Source organism: Balaenoptera physalus (genome assembly GCF_965194825.1).
Source record: "Balaenoptera physalus genome assembly, chromosome: 2".
Classification (NCBI taxonomy): Eukaryota; Metazoa; Chordata; class Mammalia; order Artiodactyla; family Balaenopteridae; genus Balaenoptera; species Balaenoptera physalus.
In genome coordinates, this window is record NC_138883.1 from 48,014,202 (window position 1) to 48,028,935 (window position 14,734).

The 14,734-nt window shown below is 40.5% G+C and overlaps 2 protein-coding genes and 1 long non-coding RNA gene across 8 annotated transcripts in view; 1 reads left to right on the forward strand and 2 right to left on the reverse strand.

Moving 5' to 3' along the window:
• The window catches only part of GPR137C (G protein-coupled receptor 137C), a 64,404-nt gene extending 61,439 nt beyond the window's left edge, over positions 1-2,965 (reverse strand). Inside the window, exon 1 of the mRNA XM_082448410.1 lies at positions 2,522-2,965. Coding sequence (XP_082304536.1) covers positions 2,522-2,920 — 399 coding nt within the window. The 5' untranslated portion in view covers positions 2,921-2,965. The remainder of the gene's footprint in view (positions 1-2,521) is intronic.
• LOC309654456 overlaps positions 1-14,734 on the reverse strand; it is a 354,889-nt gene that overhangs the window by 61,439 nt on the left and 278,716 nt on the right. The window lies entirely within an intron of this gene.
• Positions 3,530-14,734, forward strand: part of TXNDC16 (thioredoxin domain containing 16) — a 120,032-nt gene continuing 108,827 nt past the window's right edge. For 4 of the 6 annotated variants that reach the window (XR_014260243.1, XM_082448399.1, XM_082448398.1 and 1 more), the window contains exons 1-4: positions 3,560-3,755; positions 10,359-10,477; positions 11,085-11,383; positions 12,380-12,462. Coding sequence is in view for 5 of the 6 variants with exons in the window: in XM_082448399.1 (XP_082304525.1) it covers positions 11,206-11,383; positions 12,380-12,462 (261 nt within the window). In the remaining variant the exon portion in view is untranslated. Of the gene's footprint in view, positions 3,756-10,358; positions 10,478-11,084; positions 11,384-12,379; positions 12,463-14,734 lie in introns of all 6 variants that reach the window. The other 2 variants (XM_082448397.1, XM_082448396.1) reach the window with 2 other exon arrangements.

Here is a 14,734-nt window from a genome sequence, read left to right on the forward strand (position 1 = left end):
GTGTGCTTCCCGTTACTTGAAATTGATATAAAAATTTGAATTCAAATACTATTTTAAATGTAGATTCCTTTGGATTTTTTCTAGTGAATGATTTCTGGTTAAAATATCTCTTTTTAAACAGGTTGAAAATTTGTTCAAGTTATAGTTATGTGTCTTAAAATTGTTAATTTTATTTAAAAAAAGGATAGACAAGCAACCTACACTCTTTCTAGGAGACACTACAAAATGAAAAAAACTTTAGTCCAGCTTGTTTCCAAATTACGTTTTCTAGGGTAATAGAATCTTATTGCTTTTTAAAAAGTACATGACACAAACAAGAGATCCATTTAACAGGAAGACTATTAGACGTTTAAATTCTCCATCACTAGCTTGGAATAACAGCAATCAAAAGACTGAAAACCCAATCTGGATATTGTGTAGTTTATGCCGTAGAAGTATACTTTTAGAATTCTGAGCTTAAATATAGATGTTTTCTATTGTGATAATGTTTAGTCACATGGTGTTTACCTCAGGGCGACAGGTATGACTGGGAGAGGGCACAAGGGGACCTTCTGGAGCACTGAAAATGCTGTATATTTTAATCTGGTGGTGGTGACATGAGTGTATGTAAAATTTCACCTAGCTGTATACTTAAGCTTTATGTACTTTATGTTATATATTTCAAGAAAAAAGTAAAAAGAGTATTTAGCTACCTTATGAAATGCCCACCAATTATTTTACGATGAGTCATTAATATGACTCTGTTAGTCAAAAATGCATAGGGGAAAAACAAATTATCTGATACTCATGGCCTAAGGACTGCTAGTCACTCTGAGGTAAATTAACTATATCTGAAGCTAGAGCAAAGCTTTAGTGATGAGATGTTGCTGGTAGTGTATCAGAAATTGTGTCAGGAATTACAGTGTATCAGCTTAACTATGAAGGATTGAAGTGTTATAACAGTTTAAACAAAGCTTTAGTGATGAGATGTCGCTGTAGTGTATCAGAAATTGTGTCAGGAATTACAGTGTATCAGCTTAACTATGAAGGATTGAAGTGTTATAACAGTTTAAACAACAACTAGAAGATCAGAACATCTTCAAATAAGTCACATGACTATGGCATGTTTATTTGATTTATTATTACCCATGCTTTTTACTTCTGCTTCTTACTGTTTGGGTTTTTGTCATTGTATTGCTTGGACTTCCAAATGATGGGGAATTAAAGCTAAATTAGTTTTGTTGCCTACTCTGAACTGTTGTTTTTAGTGTGGTAAAAAGCTGAAGTTATGACTGTGCTTTTAAAATTATGCATTCTACTTCCTAGCTATTATGGGAGAAAAGAGTTGGTTTACGCAGGGAATATAAACACTTAATCTGCCTCAAATGTTTTTTTTTTACTTTTGCTCAGAACTATGTTAATTCTCATCACCTCCAAAAGCCTTTGAGAGGATTAGCTGCATAGACCAATATTGTTCTATATTAGTCAGTATTAAGCATATGATGTCACCTTGTTTCCTCTCCTCCTCAAGATTTTTTTTTTTTTTTGCGAGGAGGGCAGGGGAATTTTTTTTTTTTTTTTTGGCAATTCTCAAAATTCTGTGGCTTAAATACCACTAGCTGGCACACATGCTTGACAACCTTACACTCCCAAACCTGTTTGAAATGGGTTAAATACCTAAGTGCTGCAGAACAATGCAAACCAACCAGCAATTCTTCATAAAAGAGAAAGGGGGTGTGATTAGGTTCCAGCTATTAAGCAAGTTATTGCAAAAACAGTTTGGTGGTTTGTTTCTGCAAGAGGCGCAGGTTAAGCTAGTATTTTCTCTCTTAATTAGCTCAAAAAAAAAAAAAAAAAAAGACTAGGCTATAAGAGGTAGGATAAATAGCCAAAACAAAACATGAAGCAACTGGGGCAAACACACTCGGGGCTTTACGGAGGTCTTTATACTGATCCTCGACATTGGTTATTGCTTATTAACCCCGCCGGAGAACTATCGAACGGAATCTGTGTGAGGCTTATCGAGCCCGGGGAAAGGAGATGCAGGAGAGAATAAAGCTTCTAATAAAAGAAACGCAGCAACAATAGCAGAGGAACAGCTCTGCCTGGTGACGTAATGGCTGGCAGCAGTCCAGCTTCAGCAGAGCTGCTGCTACCTCAGCATCCAACCTCTCTCAACATAGTCCAGCTTCGGCAGAGCTACCGGGGCTGCTACTTTTTGCGATGCCACTTTGTCGGTGGCACCGACACCTTCCCTTAGAGGGCCAGGACGCTGAACAAAGGCTGGTCCTGCTGTTTCAAGTTGTCGGAACACACTCTCGCTCACCCCCCGCAAGCCCCTCAGTCGCCGAGCCGATCGGCTTTTTAAGTTTAGGACGAGAACCCTGGCGCACACACCATGCGTGCCTCGGTTTCCTCCGGGCTGCTCTCGGGTCCGCCTCTCGCGGTTCGCACCCCCCCCCCCCCACCGGTCCTCAGCCCGAGTTGAACTCGGCGGCCCCGCTCTCCCGCCCGGCCCCGCGTGCCGGTCCTCCCGCCTTACCTCCGCTAGGTAGAGGTTGAGGAGACAGAGCGTGGAGAACTGGAGACAGGAGGGGAAGCAGTAGAGCAGCCAGTGGGGGAAGAAGTGCAGGTGAGCGGGCGGCCGGAGCAGGGGCAGGGAGCCGCTGAGCGAGAAGGCGGCGGAGAAGAGGGTGGTCCTGAGCGCTGCCCACAGGAGACAGAGGAAGAGGCAGAGACTCTGGTAACTCAGCCGCCGCTCACGGTACAGGAGCAGCCGCCACAGCTGCAGGTAGGCAAAGGCGAAGAGCGCGGCGTAGAGCAGGGCGTGCAGGATGCTCAGCGCCAACTGCACGGAGCCCGGCACCGCGGCGCCTCCGCCGCCCCCGCCGGGCGTGGAGGGCTCGCGGCCGGCCGCCGGACCCGGCACGGACGCCCTCATGAGGGGGCTAGGGGGCGGGCGAAAGAGCGCGGGAAGCAAGGGGCCGGACTCGGAGCCGCCGTCGAGGGGGAGAAGGATGTCTCCCTGACCCCCCACCCACCCCAACCTCCAACCCCAGGAAGCGCCGTGACAGGACCCGGAGCCCCGCGGAGAGCAGCCGCGGCTCCTGGGACCCCGCCTCCTCTCCCCGCCCCCCGCCCGGGGGGTCTCGGCTCCTCCTGCTGCGGCTCGGCTCGGTAGCTGCAAAAAACAACTCTCGGCTGGAGACAATCAGCTGAGAAACCCGAGCATTTGAGGCGCTCGCTCCGCACCGTGGGCTCCCGCCGATTGGCCCAATCGGGCTCGCCCCCTGCGCGCCGCGCTCGGAAGGCCACAGGCCGCTGGACCTGTCGCTCCAGGACGCCAAGCTCTGATTGGGTGCCAGCTTTCCCCTCTTGCTCCTCCCCTTCACTCCCCACCCATGCTGCCGATTGGCCCAGCAACTGCACTGCCAGCTCGCGCCTGCGGGCGGGCTCGGTTGTCGCCTGTCACCGGGGCGGCTGTCGCTCCGCCCCCTGCGCTTCCCATTGGCTGGGAAGGCCGCACGTAAGACCCACGAGGACCGGGAGGAGCCTCGCGGTTGTTTTTTGCTCAGCAGGCTGACTCCACTGAGCGGTGGAGGCTACTGGCGCGGAGGGTTGGGATCGCTGCGAACCCGCAGGTAGGGGGAGCGGTTCGCGGATGCCCGGCAAGCGAGGCATGGGCCCGCCTTCTGCCTCTCATCCTTCTTGTGGCGGGAACTGTCGGTCAGCCGTCCGGCTCCCAGCCCGCAGGTCTTGTCCTCAGGTCTCGATAGGTAGGTGGCAGCGCGGGTCCTGCAGGCGAGGGCTGTGGTTTCTGACAGCAGGGATGCCTGCAGGGATTCAGACCTGGCGGCTCTCCTACATTAAGGACAGCACTGACCAGCTCTGGAGTTTGGCTTAGAAGGGGCCTCACCTGGATCCTTCTAAGGCACGTTTTACTTTCTTCTTTTTCCCTAGCGTGAGCGGCTAGTAAAACGGGAGCCCTTCTGTGGGGAGAGGGCAAAGAATGAGGCGAAGGCTGAACGGAGCTCTAAGTAAAAGAACCTCCCTCCCTCGGGATATGTCCCAGAAGGAAGAGTGGAATTAGAGTGGGATGGATATGGAAGCCGTCTCAGAGTGGGGGGAAGGTGGGTCTTTGAAACTTAGAATTTGGAAAGATGCTGCGGGCATAAGTTTAGGCAAAACGGCAGAATCAGAATTTTAAGTCTTTGATGAATGTCTAGAGAGGAAAAGGTAGAATAGTCTGTGCTTCTTAAATTCCACATGTATTCCTTCAAGCCTTAGTCCCCTGTGTGGTGGATGGTGGCGCTATTTCTAGGGCTCAGAGATATACAAAACACATGCTATATTATGTTACTGCTGTAAATAAATGAGGAATAAATAGATCTTCCCACGTATATTGGACTGAGATAATATTTGTTGACTTTTTTGGGGGGGGTGTTTGGTAATAAAATGAGCAAAGTAGTGCAAAATGGTGAGGGAATAATTTGTGTTCCCCTTTGGATGGGTGGCATATCGCTAAATAAGTATCCCTGTGAAAGACAGTGCTACATTTACTGGTGCAGCTAATACTCGGCCTTTCGTAACTCACCATTCTAAGAAGAGTGTTGCTACTTTCTTTCCTAGCTAAGTGATCCGCAGGGAAGGTAAAAGTCTCTTGTGCTCCAGATTGTGGGACAGTAGTTTACCCAGGCACCAGATGCTGGTGTGTTTTGGATTCTTTATAGGTGTGCTGACAAACTGTGACAGATGTTTAGGCCTGGCACTGTTACGTGGAGATCCCTCTGGTGAAACATTCAGCTGAGCAGGTTGTGCTGTGCAGCCTACAGTAGGGTACAACTTGCTGTAAGAAGTTAACAGTCCTAATCGAACATCAGCGCTCTAAAGAAGGATCTCAGCTTTATTGGAATTGAAGACATTTGCCTCATGGATTCATAGGGAATGTGGTTAGGGAAGTACACAGTTCTATTTGAAAGGGGACAGAGTGCTCCTGGCCCCAGTGAGGTAACTGATTGCGGTTATGTGCTTAAGCCCATAAATTAAGCACGAACTCAGAGTTATGTGCTTTTAGGCACTTGTCAAAATCAGGAAAGCCTCTTATTCTCTGGCATGGCCTATTTTTGTATCTTCTGTAATCAATGAATCAGGTCACGAATAGATTTTCACCATGAAGGGGTTTTTCTTTTTTTCCTGTATTCTCTACTCAAAGTGAGAGGAAACAACATTTGGATAGCACCCATACTAGTTTTACATCTTTGCTTGTGAGACTTTTTATTCCAGTGTCATAGCAAATCGGAATAGCCGCTTTTTTTTTTTTTCCTTCCTTTTTTGGGGGCATATATATGGGGGGTGCAGGTAGAAGATTTTGCCCTACTCCCTTGAGGGAACTCTTAAGTGGAGAGATGTTGACTCCTTCTATTGCCTCCTTTGGGTCTTAAGTGGTAAAGTGTGATGAGATCTAATCAACATTTTATTTGAGGCTGGTTCAGTGAGCAGGTTCTGTTCTCTAAAAGCAGCATTAAACTGTAAGCAAGCTAATTTTTGACAGAACGTTCCTACAGGAACTTTGTAAGCATTATATGCCCCATTTGTTGCAGAATATGAAATGTGGCTTTTCCCAGAGAATGATGCCTGTAGATCTTGGTGTAATTTGTTTAATGTTTACAGTTGTTAATTTCCTCTCTTTCTTGAGAGGGGAAACCATTAGTTTTATGTTTAATCGTAAGGGAAATTTAAGCCTTTAAAGGGGAAACTAACCAAGGGTCTTCTAGAAAAGCTTGCTCCTGGGTAACCTAAAATTGGAAATATGTCCAAATGCACAATGGTTGAATATTGTTGTTTTGAGAGAGCAGATTACTCTAGCACAATGGTCTTTCAAACATTTAAAAGCAGAACCATTTGCCAAGTGTTATTATATATAGGACCCAATCCCAAAGTGTGATTGCTCTAGCTGAAGAGGGCCGCCAGTTGCTCCACCTGCGCAGAAAGGCAAATCTTTGCCCCCTCCTCTCACTAGCAAGATGATCAGTGTTTTTCTCTTGAAGTACTTCCTCATCATTACCCTTGGGGGTTTCCTCAGAATTCTGGTGCTGAGCAAAACAAACTTTTGTTGCCTTTAACATTTTATTTGCAAGCTTTAGCCCTTTTTGTACTATAGCCTTACTCATCCATTCTTACAGTGCTTGTCATCCTCCTGTATTTGTCCTTAGTTAAATGTCACATATTTTTTCCAAATTTTAAATGACCTGTGCATGCATACTTGTTTAGAGTTTAGGGATCAGGCAAAAGTTACATCTTGCCTACTAACTCTGATTAGTTCCACCAGGAGCATTATACTGAAGAACCGAGGGCTCCTTCCAGCCCCAAAGGTTAAGAGTCGGCACTTAGTTGGGAGGTGTCTGTGCGTAGGAGAGGCAAACATTTGCCTATGACTTCCATTTTCTTTTCGTATTGGCACTGGTTGTGGTAACAGTTGTATTTTAAAGAGTCATCTTCCCTTTCAGAATCTTTCTAAAGTGAAATTGGGTCAATTTCTTGTGAATTCTTTGAAATATACTGCTTTAAAAATCTAGGATATGTATTTATGTTCAAGTCACTCTCCTCTTAGCTGTTAACTGAAACAAATAGGGCTAGGTCGGGTTATACTGTAATAACAACCCTAAATCTTCAGAGATTTAAAGTAACGTTTATTTTATGTTAACACTGAGCAGGCTGGGAACCTTGCCCCATGTTGTCCTCTTTCTGAGACTTGGTTTAACAGAGAAGACGTCGGTTTGAGTGTTTTCAATCATCATAGCAGAGAAAAAAGTGTGTCATGCTTCATGATACATATATGTTAACTCTTAAAAGCTTCCAGAAGTTACATATGTCACTTTGCACATTTCATTGGCCAAATCAAGTCATGGCCGTACCTAACTCAAGGAAGTGGGGAGTAGAATTTTAACATGTGTAGAGAACGAGAAACATTTGGACAGTCTACCCTATTTGTCAATAGATATTCTCCTTCCTACATGTACTTCATCATTGGTTCTTCCCAGTGGAGATAACCCCTAAATCCCATCCAGTCACTGTGTCAAGCTCAAAGTCTGGGATCTCTGAGTAATGCCCAGTAGCCATAATCTCTGGTAGCCTCTATCTTTATAAATTATCTGTCTCCGTCACCCTGTTGAATACGTAGAGTAGTGTAGGGACAGATAACTATAATAAGTGTTCCCATTTGGAGAGGAGAAGAATGGAAGACATATATCAGACTCTGGACTGTAGCAATTTTGGAATCTTGCTGGGCAGATATTGCTAGGGCTCTAAATTATAAGAAAAATGAAATGAAAAAACACATCAAATGACTAGCCCAATTTAAAAATAATTAGATGCAACAAACACAAAATTACTGTGTGAAATTGCGATAAAAGCTTCTAAACATTTATATGCAATTTCTGTGTTTATCTCATTATTGTGGACCAGTGACATACAGTTCATATTCTAGCACATGCCCTGGAGCATAGTTCTCTATGGTCCTTGGCTTTGCCCTGCAAGAGATCCTTCCATTTTTATTATCTTTGTCCCCACCTGAAGTTGGCTTTGGAGAATATGGCTTCTTTCCATGGCTGAGCAGTTTTGTCAGCTTGTTTCCGGACCCTACAAGCATGGGGGCTTAAGGATTGTTTTAAGTTTTGAACAGCTAGTCTTTTGGATGGTGGTGCTTCTTTGAATACCTTTCTTTTAATACTTCGTTAAACACAATCAACAGCAACTATCACACAGTACTCATTTCTGTCTTCCAGCCTCTTCTCTTAGGGCCATAAATAAGTTCTTTAGCCACATGAACCTAGGTACATGCTCATAAATTCATTAGGTACTTGTCACCTCCAACTTACTGTAGCGACAGTTTCATCAAATGTTTTGTTACTCCTTAACATGGATCATTTGTTGAGGTCTTGTCTCTATGTTTCTTTGAAGAGAGTTTCCTTGAGTACTCCCAGAACAGCTTTCCTGCTGCTTGGCGCCTGAGCCAGTATGTGGGGTTCTTGTTAAGGCAGCACCTCACTTCTAGTTTGTATACCAGTGAAGATAAACTAGATTATGCTACAATAAAAACCTCCCAATCTCAGTGGCTTAAGACAGCAAAGTTTATTTCTTCCTATATCATATGCTCATTGCATACCAGCTGCGGGTTCTCTGGGCTGTGCTTAATCTGGGACCCATGCTGACAAACAGCCACCATCTGAGTGTTTTCAGTGACTATGACAGAAGAAAAGAAAGCCAGGCATATCACACAGTAGCTGTTAAACTGTTGCCTGAGACAGGCCACTTTGACTCCCATTTTATTGGCCAGGGTAAGTCACGTGGTGGCCTCAAACTTCAGTAGTGGTGGGAAGTGCAGAAAGCTAAGTGTGATCCTACGTATACCTGACAGGAGAACTGGAACTGTTTACCCCATACTGATGAACCATCACACCAAGGTAACAAGGCCACATTCCCCCCAAGGAACTCAGCACTTCGTGCTGATACTTAAATTTGGAAGCATTAAGTGTTGTTTTCTATCCCATTTTCTAATTACCAGAGAAAAAAGTCACCAAGTACCCTCTGTAGCTTTGTTTTTAACTCTGTTCTTGCTAGGTGTTCTCTTTCTTCACTATTTCCCATCCACACTTGCCTTCTCTTTGTTTAAAGTTATTTTTATGAGGAGACCATGTCTCTGGGAAAAAGCGTTTCAATTACCATGCATGTGAAATGAACACTTTTTTGTGACACCACAGGGGTAGATTGGATTAATATGAGTAGTAGCTATGGAAGATTTGATTACATACAAGTAATAATTTTTCTTCTTAAGTCAAAGTGAAAAGGTACACTGTTTAAAAGAGTCAGTTCTAGAAGGCTTCAAAATTCCCCTTGGTATCTTACCCCCTCCAATTTCTTGTTCCTTAGAGGCAATTACTTTGAACCGCTCACAGTTTCTTTTGGTGTTGATCTTTCCATTTCCAATAAACTTGGCTTTTGGTCTCGTGAAAAATGAAGATTTAGCTCTCTTTCATCCCTTTTCCCACCCTGACTGTATGCTCCCTTACTTTCTGTCTCCCCATCCACTCAACTCTGGTTGTTATGGATCTGGTTAAATCATTATTCAGTGTGTATCTTATGACCATGTAAGCTGTGTTTCTAGCTGACCCATGTAGTATTCTCTGCTTTAAGTAATTTTTTAAATAATCAAACTTACCAAAAGATGGAGCAAACTGCAAAGGTTACTACTGAGTACCTATCTCTGAATAATCACCCACATCTCTAATTGGCGAAATGCATAGTACGTTCATATGGATAATCTAATCTGTCCAATGAGGTGGATGTGGGGAAATATTCAAGCATTGAATGTGTGTGGTTAGACCTTTGGTTCTACCAAATACATTCTAGGTGAAAAGAGTGTGTTAACTTTAGTATCCAATTTAGTGTTTAAATGACTGAATTGTAACCACAGGGCCAGGAAAAAAGATATTTATACTTGGATCTCTCATTTGTGCTTTTACTTAAATGTTTAACCTTTCAATTAGGTTGGAGTTATTTCATATAGTAACAAATGTTATATTCTTTCGGCCTCAGGATGCATGCATCCCTCCCTCAGAATATAAGGAAAATATTGGATGACTCATTTTATACCACTTTCATTAATATAAAGTGGCTTTAAAATATGCTGGTTTAAAATGGCTTTAATGTATAATATTTTAATGTCAAGGATACCTCTTAATTATATTATTGAAATTACTTTTTATATACCGCTCTCAGTCCTCACTCCTCATTCTCCTTGAGTTTTTGAACTCTTGGCTCATTATTAAAAGTTGATGGCAAATTTGTTCACTGCTTGATATAAACTAGTTCTAGTGAAAAGAATTATTAGGAAGTAATCAATGAGTAATTAGCTCCTGTTTTAGGAATACCTGTTCCTTACGGAGAGTTATTATATGCTTATTGATAATATCGAAAGACCAGAGTATATGGAGTTTCAGCTTATCAATTCTATTGTACAATAAATTGAAGAGTAAATTTTTTCTCATTACCCCTGAAATGCTAAATTGAAGAGTTAATGGTCTTTCATCACCATTGAAATGGTAGGTGTCTAATTTAGTATGATTTTTTCCTAAATTTTTTATTCTTTAATCATTTCATTCTTTACTGAAAAGTTCCACTCCTATCCTTATGAGTAATTCTTGCTATTTTCTCCTGTCTCCTGTTTTGACATAGTGATTTTTGTTTAAAAGATAAGGGTTCTATCTGAAATTAAAATTAAAACAAAATTCTCACCTATACCTGTGGGTATATCTACCTTCTAGAAGTACGATGTTTAATATAAAAACTAATTTTCCTTAACTGTCTTCTTTTAAATGTAGATAATATATATCATCAGTAGAAAAGCTTCTTGAAAGAAGAAATTGTTCAAAAGAAATTTGAAAGTAGCAAAAGTTTAAGACAAAGATAATTGACAGCAGATACAGAGGACAGCATGGGAGTAAGTACAGCATGAAAGAAGATGAGAGGATGCTATCTAGAGCAAATCTGAGTTCAGAAAATAGAATTGAATTAAAATATGAGTTGAAAAAGATATTTGAATTTCTAAACTGTTTAAATAAATCTAAGTCTTAGGAATTACTAAATGTATATAAAGAAGGAATGTTCTTAAATAGTTTTAATAGATATCTTCTAGGGGATTTAAAGTAAAAAGAATGTAAACGTAGTAGACATATATTTTGGCTCTCAGTCCCGCGTTAGTAGTTTTAATTGCTATTTGAGTATTAATTGTACATCTACTCTAGATAGAGAAAGATAAAATACCCAGTTTAAAAAAAATGGATTGGATAATGTTTGAAAATTAATTTTAGAATCCTTAAAAATGACAATTAGCTTAGCATACACCAATAAGTATCTATTAAACTTAACATACTTGGTATTGCATTTTCCAGATATCTTTGATATCTTTTGCAAGTATCAAAAATTCATAGTATTATTAAATCAATGTCATTATATATCATCCCCGCTCATGTTTTTACTAGAAGGAAATAGTAAAGTATTAGCAAAATCAAACATGGAAGTAATGCCTTATATTATTCTTTTTGCAGATTTTACTTCATTCATTTATTTAATGAATTCATTCAGAAAAACTCTGTTGAACACCTACTCTTGCCAGGTATTGTCCTGGGCAACAACACAGCGGTGAACAAAATTGACTCTCCTGCCCATATGCAGCCACAGCTGATGATGTCTTCCAGTTTCAGTGTACTTAGAGTTGGCGTCTCTTTTGTCATGATGTGCATTTTTTATATGTCAGCAGTAGACTCTCTACCAGAGCTGAGTCCTCAGAAATTCTTCAGTACATTGCAACCAGGAAAAGCTACCTTAGCTTATTTTTGTCAAGCTGGTAAGTATTTTTTATATTCTAATATGATTTTTGTGATGTTTCTATTGCTGTTTAATCAATATGCTAGGGAGAACTTATTATCAGGATTAATAATATGTGCTTTAACGCTGCTACTATAATATGCCTGCCTGGGTTTAAATCCTGACTTTGCAACTTGACCTGCTGTGTGACCTTGGTTGAGTCACTTAGCCTCTCCGCGTGTCTTTTTTGTCATCCATAATGAGGAAATAGTGTGTGCTTTATAAATTTATTGTGAGGATTAAGTGACTTTACTCATGTGCTTAGTCCATAGTAAATACTAGATAAGAATTAGCTGTTAATAATATCTGAATTTCATCATTTCTGAAAGTAAACTTTTTGATATTTTTAGCATGTAAATATTTTAAAAGTGTTTTCAAACTTTAAATATAGTATTAGTAATGCCTTAGTTTAATACTCTGCTTTAGCTGTACCATTAATTATACTGAATTAATTAATGTAACTATTGAACATAACTTATCATTATCATGGTTCCATTTAAGTTTTTTGGTGCCTTAAAAAATACTATTCTTGGAATTAGTAAATGAAGTGAATTCATATTTTTGTTGGCTCCCTTATATAATTGTGATTTGAAAATGGTATTTTAAAATCATTTTGAAAATTTTGTACATGTGTGTTGTGTATATAGTATTAAACTTGGAAAAGTAATGCCAAATGTGCCATTTAAATTAAACATTTATTTATCCAATTTATGTTTAGAAAGCTTTTAAGGTCACTTACAAAGTAAAACTATGTCATGATAAAAATATTAGAAATTAGAGTAATGAGGCAATAGGAAATAAGGGTACAAAAATATGTAACTAGGTTCGTTTAGTTACTTGATTATTTGTTGTTGCATACTAGTTGGGCAAACTAATATATTTCTTTTTCAGTTTGCAGCTTTGGGCTTTAATTTTAAAAATTCATCTTTCCTAAGGGGCAAGTCATAAAACATTCATAAAACATTTCTTATTTTAGATTCTCCAAGTACCTCTATATTTCTTGAAGAACTGAATGAGGCGGATAAACCTCTCCAGGACTATGGAATTTCAGTCGCAAAGGTAGAAAGATACTTATGTTAATAAATTACTAGTGACAAACATTTTACAACCGTGTGACCTAAGACTGAGTATCTAAAAATACTACATTGTTTCCCATCTTTTTCCAAACTGGAAAAATATTTTTTCTACCTTTTTTTTCATAAGAATAAACAGAAGTATAGATAATTCCAGATTATTGTATAAATTATAAATACAGGGGGAAAAAAGCTACTTAAAATTCTGGAGCTTAGAACTTTATTTTGTAAACCATTCTATTGGGGCTATGGTGTCACTTAATTTTTCAATCTTCTGTTTAAGTTTTTTTTTTTTTTTTTTTGCCTGACAAATATAATAGATGTCCATAATTTAGCTATTAACTTTTTTCTGTTAGCACAAACTGAGGTACCAAAATTGAAGTAATTCAAGTGTTTTTTTTTTCTTTCCTATTCTTCTAAGTCTTTATAATTGCTTATGTGGTGGGTTCTCATATTTATTTTTAGAAAAAAGTTAAAACAACCTAATTTGAAATTACATAATTTTTTTCTCAAAAAGTGTTTGAACTTGCCATGGAGTATCATGGAAAATTTCCACATGCATCATGGTTTAGATAGCTACAGGAGCCTTTCATTTAGTTTAAACTTAGAATTTGTACCTCAGAAAACGGAATGATTAGTAACGCAGTGTTTACTGAATTCTTTCAGATTAGTGTCTCCCTGACTTTCTGTGTACATTTATTCTTTCTTAGTTCATTAGCCTTCCTCCTTTGAGAGATGGCTACTGTCCCTCTCGGTCCCTGCAGCTGGAGTTCCCAGGGCAGGAAGCATAGAAAAGTTAACTGTGACTTTTAAAGGGAAACTGTTCACTCTCACCACAGAACACTTCTGACACCAGATGTGTGAGTTTTTCATACGAAGCACTTCTGACACTAACAACCCAGAGTTAGCACAGACCCCACAGGTTAAGGGCCCAGTCCTATGAGATTGCCCCTCGCTTCAGATGCCAGTCACAAGGAGTGAGTGGGTCCCCGGGCTCCCTACGACTTCTGTAGGACTTGGCTGCAAATGGCGGTTCTCACAACCCCCTCCTCAGGTTCCATAATTGTCCATAATGTCTCACAGAACTCAGGGAAAGACTTTACTTACTATTACTGACTTCTTATAAAGGATATGTCAGGAACAGCCAAATGGAAGAGATGCGCGGGGCCACATCTGGAAGAGTCTCAAGTGCAGGAGTTTCTATCCCCATGTGGTTTGGGGTGTGTCATCCTCCTGTGCTTGGGTGTGTTCACTGGAAGCTTTCCACACCCTGTAGTTTAGGGATTTTATGGAGGTTCTGTTATGTAGGCATGATTGGTCAAATCATTGGCCATTGGTGATGAACTCCATCTCCAGCCCTAAGGTGGGGAGGTGGGGCTGAAAGTTCCCACCCTCTGATCTTTCCCTTGTCTTGCTGGCAACCAGCCCACATCCTGAAGCTGTCTAGGGGCCCCCAGCCACCAGTCATCTCATTAGCATGCAAACAGACACTCTCATCACTCCCAGAGATTCCAAGGGTTTCAGAAGCTCTTATATTTCGGGTTAAAGACCAAATATTAGAAGAAAAGGTACTCCTGGCACTCCATCATGCAGGAAATTACAGGGTTTTAGGAGCTCTGTGTTAGGAACAAGGGGCAAAGACCAAATATATATTTCTTATTATATCATGGTTATATACCTCAAAAACCTCTTTTTTAATGTCAATTCTGTTTTGTATAGAGGTCTCAGTTAACTTTGAACCACTGTTTATACTCTGGAATAATAATGGCACTCATCTTTAAGGAGCTTTGAATAAAAATCGAAATTGAAATTTAGAAACAAAATGCTAGGTTGGTACGATACTCAAAAAGGATAATCATGCTGTTATCTAGTAACTAATAAACTAGTAACTAGTAACTGTGTGTCTAGTAACTAGAGTAGAATATTAAGGTTCATGCCCACGGGTTACCTTTATGAACTAACAGTTTGTAAAGCTTTTACAGTTGAGGACTCTAAGCTATGTGGAAAGGAGACTGGGTGAAAGAGAGACCTATATTGAGTACCTAGCTCCCTCCCTGGTGCATAGTAGATACTCAGTACTGTTTATGAGATTGAAACGAGCTTGCTATATTTAGTCTTTTATTGGATAGCAAAATGGCTAAGACCCTAGTCTCTTTCTTTGGAGAGTATATATCCAAAATGGGGCGATAAAACACATTCACAGACTTTTTTTTTTTTGGCCGTGCTGCTCAGGTTGTAAGAATCTTAGTTCCCCAACC